The 21,058-nt window shown below is 40.0% G+C and overlaps 2 protein-coding genes across 4 annotated transcripts in view; both read right to left on the reverse strand.

Annotated features, from left to right (window-relative positions):
- Positions 1-516: 516 nt before the first annotated feature.
- zgc:92429 (cysteine and histidine-rich domain-containing protein 1) lies at positions 517-10,668 on the reverse strand. Its single transcript, XM_028564139.1, has 11 exons — positions 10,420-10,668; positions 9,361-9,410; positions 9,205-9,261; positions 7,275-7,429; positions 6,886-6,989; positions 6,053-6,105; positions 4,684-4,754; positions 4,220-4,322; positions 1,774-1,893; positions 1,461-1,523; positions 517-1,244 (listed from the first exon to the last, which is right to left on the reverse strand). The coding sequence occupies exons 1-11, from the start codon at positions 10,481-10,483 to the stop codon at positions 810-812; spliced, it is 1,275 nt and encodes a 424-aa protein (XP_028419940.1). The 5' UTR covers positions 10,484-10,668; the 3' UTR covers positions 517-809.
- An 8,251-nt stretch (positions 10,669-18,919) lies between these two features.
- The window catches only part of si:ch211-200p22.4 (phosphatidylinositol-binding clathrin assembly protein), an 86,486-nt gene continuing 84,347 nt past the window's right edge, over positions 18,920-21,058 (reverse strand). For 2 of the 3 annotated variants that reach the window (XM_028606197.1, XM_028606199.1), the window contains 2 exons: positions 20,468-20,644; positions 18,920-19,586 (listed from right to left, as the gene is read on the reverse strand). In XM_028606197.1, the coding sequence (XP_028461998.1) occupies positions 19,572-19,586; positions 20,468-20,644 (192 nt within the window). In that variant the 3' untranslated portion in view covers positions 18,920-19,571. The remainder of the gene's footprint in view (positions 19,587-20,467; positions 20,645-21,058) is intronic. The other variant, XM_028606198.1, reaches the window with a different exon arrangement.

The raw sequence follows: 21,058 nt of genomic DNA on the forward strand, positions 1-21,058 counted from the left end.
GTTTAGTGCATATGCACAAACAACAGTCAGAGTTTTCCCCCCCCCACAACCCACAGGCGTAGGGAGGCGACCCTCTCGTCCACCGGTGTAAACTCCAACATAGCGGCGCTCAGCCGGGGGCTTGTGAGTATCCCCACTCCCGCCCGGCACCTCACACCCTGGGCAACTCCGGAGAAGAAAAGAGTCCAACCCCTATCCAGGAGTATGGTTCCAGAACCGAGACTGTGCGTAGAGGTAAGCCCCACCAGATCTAACCGGTAGCGCTTCACCTCCCGCACAAGCTCCGGCTCCTTCCCCCACAGAGAGGTGACATTCCACGTCCCCAGAGCCAGCGTCTGCTGCCCGGGTCTGGTCCGTCGAGGCCCCTGACCTTCATTGCCACCCGTGTGGCAGCGCACCCGACCCCAGCGGTTCCTCCCACAGGTGGTGGGCCCATGGGATGGAGAGGGAGTCAATGCCATATTGTGATAATTTTTGGATTTAATACAGTAAATATATTACATATAGCACCTTTAATAATGACAGAATTTGACAAGTCTTTATTTATTGCCAAGTCTTTATTTATTGCATCCAGTTGAGTATATTCACATGTTAAGAGAAAAAAACTCTATTTCAAGCATTATATTAAAAAAATATATAAAGGATACAATGAGGCAAAGTACTACATTTCATTTGAGTTGTAGCTACAAAACATGGAGTTGGAATCTAATTATTTCAGAAATAATAAATAAATAACAAAGCAATGTCAATGAAATTTTACCTCACTATTGCAAATCAGACCCAATCTTCACCTCATTTTTCTGGAGGAGTTACTCAAGATCTGGCATGTCTTCGTATCCTCCCTCATCCTCCTGCCTTCTCTGCTCGTCCAGCTTCTTCCTCTCCTCCTCTGCCCGCTTCTTCTCCTCTAATGCCTTCTTCATCTCCTCCTCCACTTCCTTCCTCTTTAAGTTTTGAATTTCTTCTTCTTTCTTCTTCTGGTCCCTATCCTGATCCTCTGGTTTTTTATTCTGTGCTGTGTCGTAGGCCCACTCCTCGTCCGAGTCGCTGATGTCGTCATCGTCAATGTCGTGGTCAGGGTGGTAAAACTCGTTGGGTTCGTTGAAGGATTCCTCTACGGGCTCAGGCTCGGGTTTGTAGTTGGGGTCCTCTAGTTTGCCCCAGGCCACCTGGTCGGCCTTACGGAGGATGATCTCCACTTTGGATGGGACCATGTTGACTGAGCTCTGCTTGACATTGGCCACCTGACGGTAAAAGCAAACTGAGTTTTATATAGAAGATAGAGGAAATTTTGCTTTATATTCAACCTTCACAATGTCTCCCAGGTGGATCAGATAACTGCTCACATTGTGAGAAAAATGAGCACCAGTATCTTTAAAAACGTATAATTGCATTAGCAACAGGTGAGGTAATCTCACCCCACTGGCAGATGGATTTAGACGTATTTAGCAGGTACTCACGCCCCACAAGTGGAAGTCTCTCTTGAAAATCTTATTGTTCTCAAACTGGATTTGGCATGAGAGCTGAAAGAGAAAAATAGAGAATAAGCAAGAAAAACAAGATTAATCTAAATGTGTGCATTCTTGACCTTTTAAAGCAGACTGCATAGTATATATTGTTAATGTTATGCCAGTTGTATTTTAAGTCAAACCAAATATGTATATATGCATCAGTGGAGTAAAAAGTACAATATTTCCTTCTGAAATGTAGTGAAGTATAAAGTGAAGTACAAATACATAAAACTGAGGTACAGTACTTGAGTGAAACACTCACCACTGTCCCGTTGGCTTCTATGCTGGAAGATTCGGGGTTTGCGTTCTTGGCATAAATCGTGACGACAACATTATTTCCTGTCTGGTGCCAGTCGTGCCGACACGCAACCTTCTTTTTGTCCTGTTAACACACAAAGATCAGTCACAAAGAAATAGATTAGATTAGATGACGACTTCTCTTGATAAGAACTGGAGCATCAGTTAACAGCAGGAATAGAATAACTCATTTAGATGGAGGAGCAAAACAGTAAACAATGATCAATGCCAGTGCTGCTGACGAGCAGGGGCCCGTTACAGGAGTCTAACCCTCAACTCGGAGTTGATTTACCCTGAGATGGGAAACTTTGGTTCCAGAACAGCTGATTTGAGTTGGTTCAATCAACTCAGAGTAGATTCAATCAGAGTTAAGCGTGTGCACCACCACCATAAAAAGGCAGTATGAATGGAGCCATGATACTACGATTCAACATGGTAACAACCACAAACAAACTGGTCGGCGGAAATACTCATGCGCACATACAGCAAGTTTGAATATATATTTAGTTAAAAAAGCAACACAGCTGCTGCTGCAAAAGGCTTACAGGGAACACAAAACGTTTAAAACACGTTTCAGAGTGAGTCACACTCTTCTGACGGCGCTTTGCTACAGTGGCTTTACTAAAATGCTCCGCATCACCAATGCAGACCTGCCAACCTTGAGAAACTTTTTTGAGTAGCAACTTACGGATTTATTGTCAAAGTTCTGGTTCATGAACACGGCGGCACGCACGCTGAATAAATGTGCCATTAAATGTCAATTGAGTATACATTTTAAACCCTAGAAAATAATTATGTTAAAGTAGGCTACTTGAATTAAATAAAACATTTTATTTAAATTATCGGTCATATTTAATACAATTAATTGGATCATAATATAATCCAATCAAATAAAATATATTAAATTGCATAATGAGCCCTTTTACTTTTGGTACTTTAAGTATATTTTGATAATACTTTTGTACTATTACATAGGGAAGATGTTGAATGCAGGACTTGTAACTGACAAGTAATTTGTAACTCTACAACACTGTTTTTTCTACTTTTACTGCAATACATGATCTGAGTAAGTCTTCCACCTCTGGAAATCACCAACAACAGTCGTGCATGAACACCTGCAGCAGTGTTTAACACTGAAAACACACCGCTCAGTTCAGCGTTTCCTTGCAGCTCTGCTACAGTAGCAGAGAACCTTTAACGTTACCTGCCGGTCACATCGTGTCCTCACAGTGAAGTCCTGCACGGATCAACAGATGTTAAGAGTCCGGCGGCTGCTCGCTCTGTTTGTTACGCACACCGAGCAGATTGATGCGCTCACAGAACCAATCTTTGCAGATGTTACCGCTCGGTGTTTGGCTAGCTAATAAGCCGTTAGCCTGTTAGCGCCGAGCGGCCAGCCAAGGTCCGACAGACACCGACACATTCCGCACATCCTCCGCTCAGTTTAACCGCTAACCCCCCCCCCGGTACCGGTCAGAGAGGCGTGTTTACTTTGTGTCTCGGTCCGGTGCGTCCAGCGATAGGCTCCGGTCAGTTTTTAATTAGCCTACATTAGTAACAGTTCATTTTGTTACGGTATGAACTTAATCCTAGGAAAGGCAAAACAATATAAGACCTTGGTAACGAAATCCAAGACTTTATAAATGCAAGTCTTTAAATCAGATTTCTCCAAAGTTGACAGGTAGGCTACGTAAATTAATTCATTTCACCTTTCTACATCAAATCCGTTTACCTTTGCAAGCACCGTCCTCCCTTGGGGAAACCCATAGATATATGGGGGGGAGGGAGGGGGAACCAACCAAACTAAACGGGAATGAGGGAGGAATAACACCACTGAATAACACTTGCATCTGATGCTTTCGTTTTACTATCAGTAGCCGATATCCATAGACAGTATATCCCCGCTTGACATTAGAGGAAGGAACGCGACGCTGTGATTGGTCGAACTCTTCTTCTTTTACATCAAGAGTGAGACGGCTACTGTCATGCTACTGCACGTCAACGAGTGAACTCAAAGCAGTCACCTGATTTTCGCGTAGTTTAAAGTGATAAATCGTATCACCGTATTTTGATGTCAAAATGCGTATCTTCTACGCAAAATACGTACCGGTTGGCAGGTCTGCCAATGCTGTAAAGACAACTGCCGTTTGCAAAAAAAAAAGTAATGCGGCACAAATAATCTGCTGGGATATAAGAGCATGTCAACGATGGGTGACGTTAGTGATATGAGAACGGATAAGGTTATGTAGGCTACATAACTGATAGACTGGGAAGAAAAACTATACCGCTCAAGTAGGTAGGCTAGAGTTAGCATCAGTGTTATTCCAGCTACATTTCCTGCTAACTTTGAACTGTGTCCTTTTGTTCTACCTGTCAGTGTTGTAGTCGTCTCCACCAGGTGGTGTGTGTACCTGCTTTGGGACCCAGCGGTGTTTCCCTGTGGTGCAGCCCTTCTGGTCGAGGAACGCGTTGAAATCTATTGTTCTTATGCAGCAGCAATTCCAGTACTTGTATCTAAACAAAAACAAATTGTCACAAATTCAACAAGCAGCAGTTTTACCGGAGACATTTGAGGTATGAGAGATAAGTGCTCACATACTTAATGCAGTTGCAGTTTAATTTACTCCTGAAGTCTGTTTTTAATGTTGCACATTTGTTTTTAATGACTTATTATTAGCTTTGATGTTCTTTGCTTTGCTTACACGTCCTTCAGATTTGTTTTATCTTTTTGTGTTCTAATTATGGTTTGAAAAGAGCCTTATGCAAATGAAGATCGTAATCATGATTTTGTCATAATGGAGTTGTGCATAATGCCTTTTTGTAATATCCAGAGTAAAGAAGTGGAAACATGCAGCAGTGTGTCTTTGTGTCTTACCCCTCGTGGAAGACGGGGGCTCCGGGGTGGTGGGTGCAGACCTCCGTGTCCGTCTCGGGGCCTTTATAGACCTGAACACACAAACACAACACTAATGATCACAGCGTGAAGATCAGATCAGGTCAACTCACGCCTCTGGTCATCAGTCACACGATAAGGTTACCAGTCAAGTGTTTGTTTGAATGCAGTGTTTCTCAATCCTGGGGTCGGAAGCCCGAGTGGGGTCATTTGTTTTGCAGACAGGGTCACAAAAGATGTTTTCTCAATCGGCTATAACATATTTGTGTAGAACGGGACTGTTTGGATTATTTCACTTTTAAGATTAACCTATGAAGCTGAGTTTTTGAGTTTTAGACAATTTGTAAATGTACCCAATAATATTTTTTTTCCCCCAATTTAAACTTTGATTGTTGCTTATTTCAACCAGGATATTGACAGTTATATGTAAATACTCTGAAACAAAGTTTGTATATGTTTTAACACATTTTTTAAACAATCTTTTCAATTTAGACCTTCCTCTATACAGTCTTCAAAACAGTATCACAAAGTATGTTATACTCAAGTTTAGTGCACTAATCACTGAGGTCATCAAAAAAAGAACTACAATGTAAAAAGATTATTACAAGTAAAAGTCTCTAATATTTTACTAAATATTTGCAAGTAAACGCAAACATTAGGCGGAAAAAATATCTATTTAAGTGCCATATTATCGTATGTAATTGCTAATGCATTAACAAGTAAGGAACATTCTAGTGTTGCAGCTGGACGAGGTGGAGCTCATTTCAACAACTTCATGTACTGATAATGCCTCATGTTTATAAAATGATGTAGACTTTCTAATCTGCAAAGTAACTAATAACAATAGCTATCAATAAAATTTATTGGAGAAAATATAACAGTATTTCCTTCTGAAAAGTAGTGGAGTAAAAGTGAAAAAATGTGGAAAAAGTAAAGTACAATTATTTAAAAATTGCATTTAAATGCAGTACTTGAATAAATGTACTCTGCCTAAACAGATTATAAATGTGACAAAAATAGCAACGGGTCATATGTGTTATGTGCCTTGTCCACTAGATGGAGCTGTTAATGATCTTTACAACACTGAAGTACAGGAATGATGACCTGAACTCAAACTGAAGCACAGAAATGTTACTGAGCAGCTTGTGTGTGTGTGTGTGTGTGTGTGTGTGTGTGTGTGTGTGTGTGTGTGTGTGTGTGTGTGTGTGTGTGTGTGTGTGTGTGTGTGTGTGTGATGAATTTGTCGGCTTTTTCTGATGGCAGATAGTTGACTTTTTTGGGCCACAGTTGTTGCCTACAAACACAAACTCAAACGCACACTCAAATAAACAAATAAGAACGAGGCACTCACTGTTTTGCATCCTGGGTTCTTGCATCGGGTCCCAGGCATGACCGCCTCACTCTCTGTCGAAAGAGAAAGACAAGAAGAAGAGAGAGAGGTGAGATGCAAAACTATCTTTATAAAAACAAGTGAAGAATATCTCAATGTGTGTCCAGTGCAAATCAGCTTGTTTTAAGTACTTTCTGAAATCTATTTCTTTGATTTCTATTGGAAACAGGTTTAAGTATTCTTAGTGCACTGGTGGAATGTTTTCACTTAGAAGAATATCTATATGGACCCAATTTTACACCGAAATGTCTTGATGAGATTTTGAATTATGCATCAAACTTACACAAACACATTTAGTCGTAAATATGAGCATACTCGACTGTTACTGTCTTTAAATCTAATTTTCTTGTAAAAAGTCCAATAATCTAATGTAATTTTTTTGTTTTCTTGTTGTGACACTCAGTTTGTAGAAATTCCTCCACACAAATTGTATAATAAAATAATTGAAATATTCTTGCTGTAGTTTATTGATTTTCTCAATGTTTTGGATAATATTGTTGTAGGACCCCTTTATAGTCAGCAAAAACTTAATAAGATACATTTGTTTGGGGTGTACAAGTCAGAGATGTATTCAGGACCAGCAGAAATAGGGGGGAAAAAATAAGAAAAAATGCCACAATAGCTGATTTTGAAATGAGAAAAATATTTTTTTTTTACATCTGAAAGGCTCTCTATGACACACACACACACACACACACACACACACACACACACACACACACACACACACACACACACACACACACACACACACACACACACACACACACACACACACACACACACACACACACCTTTCCTCTCTTTCTCAGCTTTCGTGCTGATGTCCAATTTCTCCAGCGCCTGAGCCAGCGATGCAGACACTTTGTGGGGCAGCTTGGTCTTGGGCTCTTCTGAACTGCACATAAACACACTTTCATGTTAACACAAAAATGGATGTTGGGAAATGAATATACAAACTCTGACACACAGAGGCATCAGCACAGGCCTGTGGGACTGATGCATGGCGTTATCCACTAAATTATTTATTCCAGGAATGTTCCAGGTAACCTCATCCTCACCTCTGTGAATGACTACAGAGGCAGCTGCATGTATGTGAGTAACAGGGAGGTGTATGCAAAACACACATTCCAGTTATGCAACGTAGAAATAGAGGAAGCTTGCCGTTACAAAACACACACACCTGGGTCTCTCTTTCTGCAGTTTCTCAGCAGATTTGGGTCCCTGGTAGATTATCTCGCTGCCGTTGGTTTGTTTAATGTCGCCCTTATCTGATGACACCTCTGGCCGCAGAGGCTCCTCAGGCTTCACGTTGCTGTGGCTCCCACGGGTGCAGCCCTGCATTTAAAAAACAGAGCGGCCACCTCAGTCTGGTTTAAAGAGGAAAATCTGCACAGGATCTGTCTCCTCATTGGAACTTAATTTTAATAACTGTGTCCTATATAATCCTTCACAGAGGAAAATGACTGTAGCTACTGCATACGGCACCATATGTTACCCTACTATGTATCTGCACCTAAGGGTGAAACCTAACATGTCGGTCTTAACACAATAGTCAGGTGCTCGTATGAACATTGAAATGGTTTTTGCTTTTTTGCAATTATTCATCCTGTTCATACTGGCCATTAAAAGATCCCTTCCTAATACACTTCTAATGTAAGTAATTGGGGACTACATCCACAGTCTTTGTTTTAACTTTAGACAAACATTGGAATATATTTTTGCATAAAAGCATGAATTCATTTATGATTGATTGATTTTTTTTTATTGTGCCATGAATAAAAAATATGCAACAATTTAATTCAGTCATCATCAGTGCACCAAAACGTTTCCTAAATGAAATTAAACAATAAGTAAAAAAACTACAATATTTGAGATGTAGTGGAGTAGAGGTATAAAGTAGCAGTACAGAGGTACTGAACTGAAAATAATTGTACACCCTACGGCCACCATGGCCTTTGTGCCCCTGCTACATTCAAAATCTCGAGGTCAGCATTCTGTTTGTGTGTTCGTATGTTAGGGTGTTAAAATCAAAATTAAAATCAAAAAATTAAAATCAAAATTAAAAGTTACATCGTAGTTCCCACCGAATGACGAGTTCACCATGGCAACCAATATTTGTTTTTAAACTCTTTTTCAATTTTGGAAGCAACGTCGGATCATATTTGGATAATTTGTGTTTAACCCGCCAGTGTACGGGTACTATTATACCTGCCTGTATACGTGAACGGCACAGACATCTGTAAAGTGTCTCGAGATAACTCGTTATGATTTGATACTATAAATAAAATTGAATTGAATTACAGTCTTTATAAACTATCTTTTTAATAAACTGTCTGTACACTTACAAATTTCTCAATGCTTCGGTTTCCATGTAGGGACCCTCATTATGCTACCGTGGAAGTGTGGTGCTATTTTGAGCATTGTTAGTGGTATAGAAATACCGATTTTTTTTTACTTTACCCGTGCCCCGACGACTAGCGTTATAAGCTAATTAGTGGTTAGTGATAAAACTGGTCACATTCAATCAGCATGAAAACAGATCCCAGAGAACGGTGAACTCGGTACACATTTGTTATTAACCCTAAGGTTAATTTTGAGCCAGCTTTGTTCTTTAAAGCAACACTAAAGCACTTTTGTGCTTTAGTGTTACTTTAAAAGGTCTATCTCTGAAGGGATCCTTTCCATAATGTTGTCAGAAATTTAGAATAATAATCTGAACCTGTCAGTGGAAAAACAAGCACTTTTGTGAATGTAAATACAAGCTGGACAATTGCCCTATTAACTTACATTGTAACTTGTTTTGCTGCTGCCGACTGCAGCGATCTTGCTTAATACTGGACCAATGTCAAAGATTGTTGTTCCCATCAGTCACTTAGGGGTTCAGGTTGAAAAAAACGGTAGTTACCCTTTAAGTGCAGTACTTCAGTAAACGTACTTAGTAGTTTTCCACCACTGTTCTTTCACAGCAGTATTTTGTATCAAGTGGAAGTTTTACTTCACCTCTATTTTTTATTTTTTTATTTCACTAACCTTACTTTCTGTTCCAACCAACCACAAATATTTACAGAATCTTAAATTTTGTAGAGTGTTTGACCCTGAGCTGTTTTTACCTTAATGGAGAGAAACTCTGAGAAGTCTGTTGTCCTTTTCCTACAGCAGGACCAACCCTGGAGAAGGACACACATACAACATACGCATACATGTTATCTTTATCCAGCTGAATAAAAGTGTTGTTGTTGATTTGTTTACTTTTGTATTAGTTTTACCTTCAGGGCATCGTGGAAGATAGGGACACCTGGATGGAAGAGGCAGGAATCTTTTGAAAGAAAAAGAAAATAAGAGTAATTCAGTATTTAGACACACACACACACACACACACACACACACACACACACACACACACACACACACACACACACACACACACACACACACACACACACACACACACACACACACACACACACACACACACACACACACACACACACACACACAGCAGGGTGTACCAGCTGTTCATGGGGGTCACTAGAGTTGAGAGGGAGCATCCCATAAAAGGAAGTTGGTTGCCAGAAAGATAGCTGTCTCATGCTCCCAGAGACACGTGGCCTATTATACTGTACACGCTAGGCTCCAACTGTCTCTCAGACTCACACAGTATATGAGACAATAAGGACACAACTTTATTTGACGTCACACAATTCAACACTTTGTTTATCCGGCTTTTGCTAGTAAATCCAGACCATAAATCTGGTTTCTTGTCCACTCCTGTAGTGTTCAGTAAAAGTCTGTCTAAACACTCAAATTGATCCCTGCTTACTTGCACTGTATATATTGTCTTTTTGAAGTGAATTTGTCAAAGTTATTTTTTATTCAGACCAATAACTCTGGTTACAAGAGCATTCTTTCAAACTAAAAGCTGCCATAAATCCAATATCAGACTAAATCTTTGTTAGTGGTGGTTTGGAAAGTCTGAATAAAAATGTCGCTTTTTTCCAGGAAGTAAGGAAAAGTAGTCCTCATTTCAGCTTGCAGGTGATGTATTTTTGAACAGTTACAGGGTTCAAATGTGCTATTTTAGCTCAGAAGTTACAAAAATTTGTAAAGTGAACCTCATCTAAGAAAATCTGTACACCACCCGCACCTACTTAGTCTGTAAGAACAAGCTTTACATGCTTAATTTCAAGCTTTTGTTTAATTTTACACAGACCGACGTCCACTGAGGCTTCATGTCATCAAGACCAAAATATTAAACCAACCAACAAACCCAGACTGGACTTAGTATTTAGATTAAAAGATGCAGCAATAAACAGACAGGATCTTACCGTCCTTGTTCTTTTCACCGTCAAACTTCAGTCCACAGCCTTTGTTGTAGCACAGCAGAGCCATGTTGGCTTGTGGGATTCCTTCTTCACTTGTACAGCCTGTCTCTGTTCAGATATCGTCCTCCAACCTGGTGGTCTCTGCTGCTGTTATTGCTGTGGTTGGACCTCCAGAAGTTTCTCCGGCTAGGCAGAAAGGAGAGATCCAGAAGGGTCTCTTCTTGAAAGAGTAGAAAGAAAGAGGAGGGTCTCTCTCTCTCTCTCTCTGCCTGGCTGAATGAAAGATAAAAATAGCAGCCCCCCTCCTCTCTTCCTTCTCTCAATTTACAGCTGTCAAAACTTATCTGAAGGTGGGGGTTGACATTCCTCCTGGTGAGCGTCGCCTGTCACAAGCTGTGACCCGGCAGCTGCCACAATAGGCCTGACAACTTCTGGATTTCTGTCACTTTCTCTTACTGGATGCATTGCAGTCAGGACTATTCACAGGCCTATTTTTTTCAGGAGAAGCAGCTTGTGTTATTATTACATACATTAAACATTTTAATTCCAGCATTTGCACTGCCAAAACGTACTGAGTCTGATTATGGCCAAATAAAGAGAGCTAAAATATGTTGCAACAAATAGATACAAAGAAATATTACACCAATATGTGATTTTTGAACATATAATCCTAAAACCATGGGCATTAACATGCTGCTATAACAGCATCCACTCTTCTTGGATTTAGAAATTTAGAAACCTGGCAACAGGGATTTGCTTCCATTCGACTCACGGTCTGTGGTCCAGTTCATCCCATTAAGGTGTAGGTTGGGGTTGAGGTCAGGTTAGTCTGCATTGCCAGACAGCGCTGTGGAGTAAGGTCTGGCTACTTCACAGATACATTCTGGTATAGGAGGAAAACACACTCAGTTTTTTCTTTTTGCATTTCTTTAAACCAACTACAATTGTCTCAGCGGTGCGAAGCTCCGGACACAGCGACGGTGGCTCTGCAAAATAGTCTCCGGAAGAAAATTGTTTTATTGGAATGTTTGCATCCCGCAAATGAAAACGCCACATAAAATATCAAATGAAGTTAACTGTTCACACAACCCAACGTAATGTGAGCTATTTAAATTAGCTAGATACATGGTAAAACATAATTTGTTCTTACCAGATATCATAGTGTGTACTTTGTCGTTAGCAATCCCCGCCAATTGGTCCTGAAACGTCCCAGTAAGTCCTAGTTGAATAGTAATGATCTTAACTTGTTCTTTGTAACTCTTTACAATCATTCACCGAAAGAACCAAGCAGGCCTGCCTTACTGCACAATCCAAATGTTGGTCAAAACTTGCCATTTTCAACGTGTAACCTTAGTTTGCTAGCTCGAAGGTTGTTCTTGTTGTTAGGCTTCCAGGATTTACAAGAGAAGCCAATGCGGAAGTGCCTTAAACCTGCATTCTATCTCATTTCCAGCAGGGGGTGACTCTACTGGTCCAAAAAAAAGGTCTGTTTCTATAGAAGTCTATAGGGAGAATTATTAACATACCTCTCACTGATGTATTACCTCTGTAAACATTTTCATGAGTCTATGGTCTCAATCGCTAGTTTAAAGTCTTCTTCAATAGGCTACAGCATGATGTTCACTTTGTAAATATTGATCCCGTGCTCGGAGGTCCCGGTTTCCCTTTGGTAAAACTCTGCTGGATAACACGCGTCTGCTAAGTGAAAATCGACGAGTTTTCCTCTTTAGCGTTTAGCTTAGCACAGTGCCATTGAAACAGACTGTAAAAAATGTAAACCATACACAACACTGGCTTAGTCACGTCATCCTCCCCAGCTCTGCCCTCGTGTCCAAATATGGTCACTTTTGGCTCCAAAATACCAAGATGGCGACGGCCAAATGCCAAACTGCTAGCTTTAAAACGGCAGTTCCCGCAGTCCACAAACCAATGGGTGACGTCACTCCTTCTACGTCCATAATGTTTACAGTGTATGGGTTTATCCTGGCAACGTACTTCCATTGAACCAGATTTCTGCAGACCAGACAAGTTCTGCCACACTTAACTGGGAAAAAACATTTCTTTATGGACCTGGCTTTGGGGCAGAAATGCATTGTTGTTATAACAGGAAATGGGCCTTCTTTAAACTCTTACCACAAAGTCAAGATTTCCCTGTGTCCATTTACATTTGGCCATGCCAACAAGCGTATACTTGCATTTTTATATGGGAACTTAAGTAGGCTATGGTTAGGGTGTCCCATACTCTCTAGAACGGTGGGAAAACATTACTAAAACATACAATTACCACCCATAACCTGTGTGTATTTACGGTTTTTCCTGTGTTTGTATACACCTGTCCTGTATACAGATACACCTGCATATCCCTGCATGTTCTAACATGTTGGCCTAACACACTTTCCCCAGCCCGGTCTGATTTTGACTCCAGTGCTCCCACGGTGAGGGATTAAAAAGGCCGGTTCCCACCTCCTTACTCCCACTGAGCTCTGAACAGTTTGTGTACATTTGTTCCACAATCACATCAAGACGCTTTCACAGACACCATGGGTAATTTATTTGGTCATATTTCAGTGTTGTTGATTAAATGGTTCTTCGTAGGAAATATATCACTCAAAACATACTGAGCCTGACAAACGGCAGTGTTTTGTCGTCAGTAAATAATTTTGCTGCATGGCAATTTGTTTCTCTGTGCCCGGGTTAATGGATATTCTGTAAAAACTACAAAAACTCTGTTTATAAAACACCTTTCTGCTACATTTTAGCCTTCATTACTGATAAACAAACTGTTAGATGATTTAAGAGCTATAAATATTACTCCTGTTTACTATAAGAAATGCTCTAAAGAGGAATAAGTGAGAGCAAGTTTGGCAAAACAAGCATTTACAGGTATGTCACTTTAACAGCCAATTGTAATAAAGCACCAGTGTTATTAACCAGCGATCAATATTATTTATACCTGCCACCAACAAACAACTATCTTGAACAGCAAACCACTGAAAATGATTTCTTAAATCGATAACTGTGGTATTTTCATGGAAGTAAATGTCAGTAGTATTGTTCCTTAAACGGATTGTCTATTAGCCTACTTTGTGTATTTTTTGAACTTCCTACAAAAAGGATTCCCTTCTTTGGATAATAAAGTTTAATTTAATTCAATTTGTGACTAAATTCACAGATTTAAGACCATTTGGTGAAAAACCACATATGTTAAAAGTGCATTAGAAACAATTATCTTCCTTAAATAATTAGCATCATCAAAGTGCCCTTGAGCAAGGCATTTAAACCCTGCCTGGAGTGGCATAGTGACTGACTGATAATGACCGGTTCTTGCAGGCAGATTTGAGGTGTTAATGAATGTGAAGCAGTCAATTTTCCAGGTTAAACGAGGTTAAAACATACCAATCACAGTAAAATTCAAAACTTATTTTGAAGTAAAATATAAAAACTTATAAAATACATACTGGAAGGGTTAAAACATGGGTTTAGATTTTACTAGAAAAGGCTTAATTAAAAAAATAAAACATTCTCAGGCTATCTGGTGCTGCAATTAAAAATTACGAGGTTTGACACTTCGGGACCTTGAATTTTTATCAACTGAGACTTTAAAGTGCATTTTAAAATTATGTAGACCTTGGTGGTTGCAGTAGTGAGTCGAGCCTGCAGCTCTTTCAGCAAGTGTCAAGAAAAACAGACATCATTTAGGAATGGAAAATGACTTTTTATTTCTTCCAAAAAAAAAGAGAGAAAACCGATCCCTAGAATAAACAAATATACTGCTGTAAAATAAAAGCCTGTGATTTTTTTTTTGTCAACTGTAACATTTGTTTGCCTTTCCATGCTTGATACAATCCATATATTTCTGCTTTAAATAAATAGAAAAAATGTACAAAGAGATGGGGGGAGGAGACAGAGAAAAGAGAGACAGATTAAAAGGTGTACTCTGCTCAAAAAAACATTTGGCATCATGGAGAATTCATGGCTGATCCTGATGTACAGGGAGGTCTGCAGCTCTCGAAATCTGCATCGTCTGTCTGTTTAGCCCGTCCCCACTGAGGAGTAATCATACCTATATACTGCTGTAATAACGCTAATATCTTTCACGTTCAGAAAAAATAAAGAGTGAATGGAAAATAATGCAGTTGCAGATTATGAGAGTATGTGTTTAAGCTCTGTGTTGTGAATGTGTGCATTTCTTTATATACAGATTAGTGAGGCAGCAATCCGAGGGTTCTTACCAAAAAACACTGATGTAGAAAAAACAGAACGTGCACAAGAGATCTTTGATTCAACACTCACTGACAAAATGAGGAAATTTATCTGTTAAACAGCCTCTCTCTTTGTTTCGTTCGTTTCATTTTGGGGGGTTTTTGACTGTTAACTTTCTCCTGCTTTTCCTACTGCCACAGCTGCAATGCACACAGCAACCCCCAGATGGCGCCACAATGGCGCCACAACAGTGGAAAATCCAAAAGGACATATCTGCTGCAAGTAACAAATGTGACATCTTTGGGAGAGGTATCACAAAAAAAGTTTGGTGCTCCGTTTTTGCTACAGTGGCTCGTTTATTGACAGTACAAACATCTTTGAGATTCAGTCCCTGTCATGGACGGCAAATGATTAGTCAAGAAAGTGTGATCCATCTCGCCACTTCGCCTTGCCTGACAAGGCGATTTAAAACAGGGACAACAAGAGGAGAGAATTTATCTTCATCATCACGGTCATATCATGCTTTTTTGGAAAAAGGACAACAAACATCGACAACGATACAACCATGCACTCACCGACCCCAGAAAGAGAGAGAGAGAGCGATGGCTTGCCAGAGAGGAGTCTGCTCTCTGAATGTTTGATACACTTGGCCTTAGCAGAGAACAGACATTTCAATATGACATCAACGTTTATCCGTGTATCCTTCTCCACTTATTCATGCTACAACAATGCAGAGAGGTGGTAGCAGCTTATAAAGTTGAGAGAAACTAAGCCACAAGGTTGGCTGGTCTGAAACAGTGGTTGTCGTGGGAAACTCCCAGCTGTAAATGTGAGAAAGTGTCTGAATTTGAGGAAGGGAGTTGCCGAAAAAAAGAGCCTGCATGCTCGGCCAAACCCCTCCCAGGATAAATACCCTAACAAAATTACCTACGTGATGAAGCTGTTACATCAACGCTAAGGAGACGAGCCAGTAACATTTATGAGACTCAAAAACCACAGTAGTTTCTATCCCGCAAATATTTGACCATTTTGAAAACCACTTGAGACACACAAAGACAATCTCCTCACAACAGGCAGGACAGGATTCCATGCAGAGAAATTTAAAGTTTTCGAAAACGGAAAGGAGAGAAAAGCTACTGCCCAAGAAGAACACAAAATGTAGATTTAGCTTGAAAGAAAAAAGCTGAAAAAGGTAGTCAGACTGGGTCAAACAGCATTCATTTGGTTTGATTTTACCTAAGTCAGGTTAATTGGCAATAACAAACGAAACACCCTGGCACTGACTTTACCGTCCTTCACACCGAAGCCAACTCATTTTGTATTCTGAAGAGGTAATTACAAAACATCAGGAATTATTAGCTGTGCATTTAGACCTGATACGATTCATTGTTTTTAAGATCCAGGGTGATGATGACCTGATTCTGGATCAGTGCCACAGCTAGTAACTGCTTCTCTTTCTGAAGTACCAATTCATCACCACCAGATAAGAGACAGCTGTCCCAGAAAGTAAAGAGCTATGATTCAAACTTATATTTGGAGCCAAAGTGCAGACGTCCATTAAGAAAAAAAATGTTTAACGAGAGTCCAAGTTGGAAGCCAAAAGCAAAAAAGGTACCCTGTTGGAGTTCATGGTGATAACAGTTCAGTTTTAGGACAACAGAAACACAAGAGAGCAATTTATTGTACAAGTTTTTTTGAAGAAGTTTTGGCCGGTCACAAAAACCTTCCTTACTATCATGGCTTGGAACTGAACTTTTACTCATCTTTCCCAGTAATGCATGGATTCCCTTGCTACTTGCAACACGTTTCCTGTTAAATAAACTTTACAAGTGGCTAGTTGAGCAGACAAACTTTAAAGCTGCTGCTGAAATCCAATAGCATTTAGCGAAAGCCCATTTCCAAACCCAGCTGGACTACATACTGTACTTGACTTCTTGAGTTCTATGTCTCTCCTATAGCCAACAAAGTCTCCCATTTTTCACAAAAGACCTGGATATCCAAGCATCTGATTAGCTGTCTGGGTTCAACAGTCCAAATCAGAGACAGTTTGTAGGCTGCTGACATCATAACAAGAGGCGGAGATGGCAGATGTTGTCGAGAAAAAAGAAAAAAAAATAGACGAGGACTTTATTTAACCAGAAACTGGCGCGATGCTAACAGCGAGAAGAAAGGAGCGCACTCAAAAGCGCACCACAAAGCCTGAGAGCCTCCGAAAGGTTTCGTCTACAGCTAAAAGACGGAGACACCAAGAGAGATAATAGAGCTATAGTTACTAGACACTGGCAGCGGTGAGGACAAGGTGGGAAACCTACTGCAGGCGGTCTTCTGTAAGGATACTATGAAGAGAAGCTAAGCTAACACAAGACTGCGACAAGAAGCGACTAAGAGCAATATCTATCCAACAGCGACAGTGATAGGTGGGAGCAGACAATCTAGACAGAAACTGATTATTACTATTTTTTTTTATACATATCTACACATACCAAACAGTGACGAAGCAGGCGAAAAAAGCATTCTAGAGCTAGACCAACTAGAGAGAGTTGAGAGACTGAAGCGAGATTCTACAGATTTTATGTGAACTATCACTGAGATGTAGACATTGGACTGGGATGGGGATGGGACTACAAAAATGTTCAAGTTCATTGTTAGAATGGCAAAAAACAATTTTTAGTTACCTGCCAAAGTGGCTGGTCGATTAGAACAAACTTGTTATTGTAAAACCTCACACAATGTCCACAAACTTCAAATCTCTGTCTCAACTCTTTCATATCAGGAGAACTGGCAACAGCTCTTCTTACGGCAGGATAGTCACTTCAGTGCATGTTTGCATGTGCATTTTGCAACAAAATTTTGATTTTACAAAAACAAAACAAATCACACTTTGTGTCAAACTCGCTGGCTCAAATTCGGCTCGAAATTCGACACAATTAGACCCTCAGAAATAGCCCTCAATGGAAAACACACACATAAAATGTGTAAGAACACACGTGAACACACAAAAAATGCATTATGCACACATATACCAACAGTCAAACTCATGGTGACGGATGCTTTGGATTGGCCACGACCTATTACACGAGTCAATTTTTATCTCCAAAATTTCCTGGAGCCACAGAGCGAGGGTGATGCCAAAAGTTCAGTGTTGTTTTGGCTCTCAGTGCAGAGTGAGTTGCACTTAAAGCCACTCGCTTTGATTCAGTGCAATTTAAAGTGAATTCAACTAAATTCAGTAACATTTATTCACTCACTCAGTGTTGCTGTCATCAATAATTGGCACACAATGTGGTTCTGCCAGGGGTGTCCCTAATGAAAAAGCTCTTATTTTTTAAAAACATTTTCAAATCTGAATCTGGTCGGTGGTAAGCTAATGAGGACAAGAAGAACAGATACACACAGGTCAATCAGGTGCTAACAGGCAGCTCACGATGCTAATAAACACTATGCAGTTGTTTTAGCATAACACACATACCAATTTCTTCAATTTGACCCGCTACTGAGAGTAATGGCAGGCATATATGTGTCAAGATAAACTTGTAAAATATGTCTGGTCACACCAGAAAACGCAGACCAAAATCAAGCCGTTTCGACAGCGCTCACATTTGGGGAACGGAGAGTCCAAAATGGAGGAAGCTGTCGTCGCTTATTAGCGGTGATGCACCATCCAGTTTTATTTAACCTCCTCTGATGGATGGAGTAATAGTTTGTAGACCAAAATACATCTTTTAAACGGTGGGAACTTATTGTCCCGTTAGCAACCAAGCTAACAAATCTGTAACTGCCAGAACACACCAGCTAGCTAGGTGTGGCAGGCTTTTATATTTTTGGTTCATAGACAATTAAGACGACTATATACCTTGCTAGCATGCAGCCGCCGCTAATCCCTGTTTCTCTGCGTGTATCTGTAACTCTGGGAGAAGAAAACAATGCAGTATGAGTAACTAAGACTTAAGCTTAAAAATGCTCAACTACTATTAACAAATGGTTCAACAAATTGCTGTACAAGCCCCGATAACATTCAGGAGAGACTGCAAAAGAAAACAGATTGAAAAATACAAAGATATCCCCAACAGAGCGGAAAATTACGGGAAACACTTGAGATTTGCCTCCAAATCTCTTGCTGATTGGACAGTTGGACACAGACAGCCAACAAAGAGGATGGAAAGGGGGGGTCATTGTGAAGGTATTGTCTGAAACAACTGCTGTACAAGTACACACACACACACACACACACACACACACACACACACACACACACACACACACACACACACACACACACACACACACACACACACACACACACACACACACACACACACACACACACACACACACACACACACACACACACACTAAACAAACACTTGTCCCCTCCTAAGTGCTCCCAAGTTGCCGTTGCAGATGTACAGTAACCAAGAGAGGACAAAATAGCACCAGTATTGAAATAAAGCTAATTCTATAGCAGAGACTCTCACGGCAGTCAGACGGGTTCCGGTCCGACTGAAAACCAGAGGTAGGATTTCCTTAATCCCCTCTTCTCTCCTCCTCCATCTTTCCTCACATATTTCTCTCTTATCCTTATTCCCTCTCCTGACACATCCCTCCATCGATACGATTTAAACCACAAATTAGACAGTAGAACAGAATGAAGCCACGCGCACATGCAAATGCGCGCATGCACACACACACACACACACACACACACGAGAAGTTGTTTCAGACAACAACCAGCCAGGATGACATCTTCCCCACCACATCCCTCCATCCTCTGTGTGCTCATCTTCTCCTCCTCTTTCCAACATGTTTTTTGGTGTCGGTGTGTTATCTTGTGGTCTGTCTGTCTCTTAGTCGTTTTAGCCTTATCAAATCATTCCTCCGTCCATCTGATCGTTTCTCGTGTGTTTTCTTCTGCCGTTTGTCGCTTTTGGCACTCTGCTTCCCCGCTGACTGGATTACATAAACTGCATCTGAATAGACAGAAAAAGAGCGAAAACAAATAAAGAAATAGTTTATTTTGATCATTATACTGATGCATTCAAACCGACTTATAACAAAGAATATCTCAGCTGGAATTTACATGCACTAAAACAGGTTAGTGAAACAGCTACAATGGCTACAATACATCTTTGTAACTTATTACATCATTACAATCATTTTGTACACTGCAATTTGCTAAGTTGCTTAAAAAGGCATACTTTTATGTCAATCTCTCAATGTAGCTATCTAAAAAATGTAATTGAATGTTTAACAATGTTGTAATGGGAAACATACTAATACTAATATTATTACAAACATAAATCACAATTACAGTTTTTTGGACTCTTGAACAAGAGAGATGTGCATGTGTTTTGCACTGTTATTGTTTTTGGCCTGGTCATAACCCACAGACATGCAACTGCTGATGATGGGTCACAAGTAGACACTGGTTTGTTTGTTTTAAGGTGTCACATTCACACATGCACATTACATACATACAAACAAAATGCCATACTTCTGCCATTAACATAAACAACTATACATCTAAACCAAATCCAACTAAATGTAACTTCTGGTTTGTTACGTCAGCCATATTGTGTCACATTATTAGTTTTGTTCCACTCTGTCTGTTTAATTTATGTCAACTTATTTTTTTGTCACATTGCATTGATTATTGAAAATAAGGTCCTGGTAAAGTCATGTTATTGCATGAATTAGCCATTGTGACCTTATAAGGAGTTTTAACTGTTACAATTCACAACATTATAAAATTGTGACTTCACAAGTTGGCTCATATAAAAACACAAGTTTATGACATTACTGAGAAACATGCTACATTAACACGTTTTTATTACATTTTATTATTAAATACCTTTTCAGTTGCAAAGGTGTCGTTTTGTGTGTATGAATGCACAAGTACAGGATAGCTGACCTGGGCTCCAGGCATGGGTGCGAAGGGGTTAGTGGGTCTGAGAACAGGCTGGTTGTACATCATTGGCTGAGGAGCCATCACTGGTACCCCGCCCATCTGACCCATCTGGGGAGGGACCTGGAGAAAGAGAGGAGGGGGTTGAGATAGAGAAAGATGGGGCACAAGGATGAAAAACAGAGTAAGAGAAGCATTAAGAAAAAGAAAGTGAGAAAGAAAGCAAAATGGCCAGAAACACAGGGATGAAAAAGGAGGAGAAAGAAAGGTAGGAAAGGGGTTGATAAAGAGAGAAGACAAACTAAAGTAAATAGTCAAGTGAAAGTAGGTACCTGTGGGCACTAGGGCTTAAAATAATCGCTTCTCCAAATAAAATAGATCTTTGTTTGAGTGATCTGATATCGATTAATAAAATCCCAAAATTGATCTTTTAATACATTTTCATTATAGATGTTTAGCATAAGTTCTCTGAGAATCTTTTATATCCAAGCAAAATTGTTATTGTAACTGAAATTTCACTAACATAATTGATATTGA

The sequence above is a fragment of the Perca flavescens genome, chromosome 19, assembly GCF_004354835.1.
Source record: "Perca flavescens isolate YP-PL-M2 chromosome 19, PFLA_1.0, whole genome shotgun sequence".
NCBI lineage: Eukaryota > Metazoa > Chordata > Actinopteri > Perciformes > Percidae > Perca > Perca flavescens.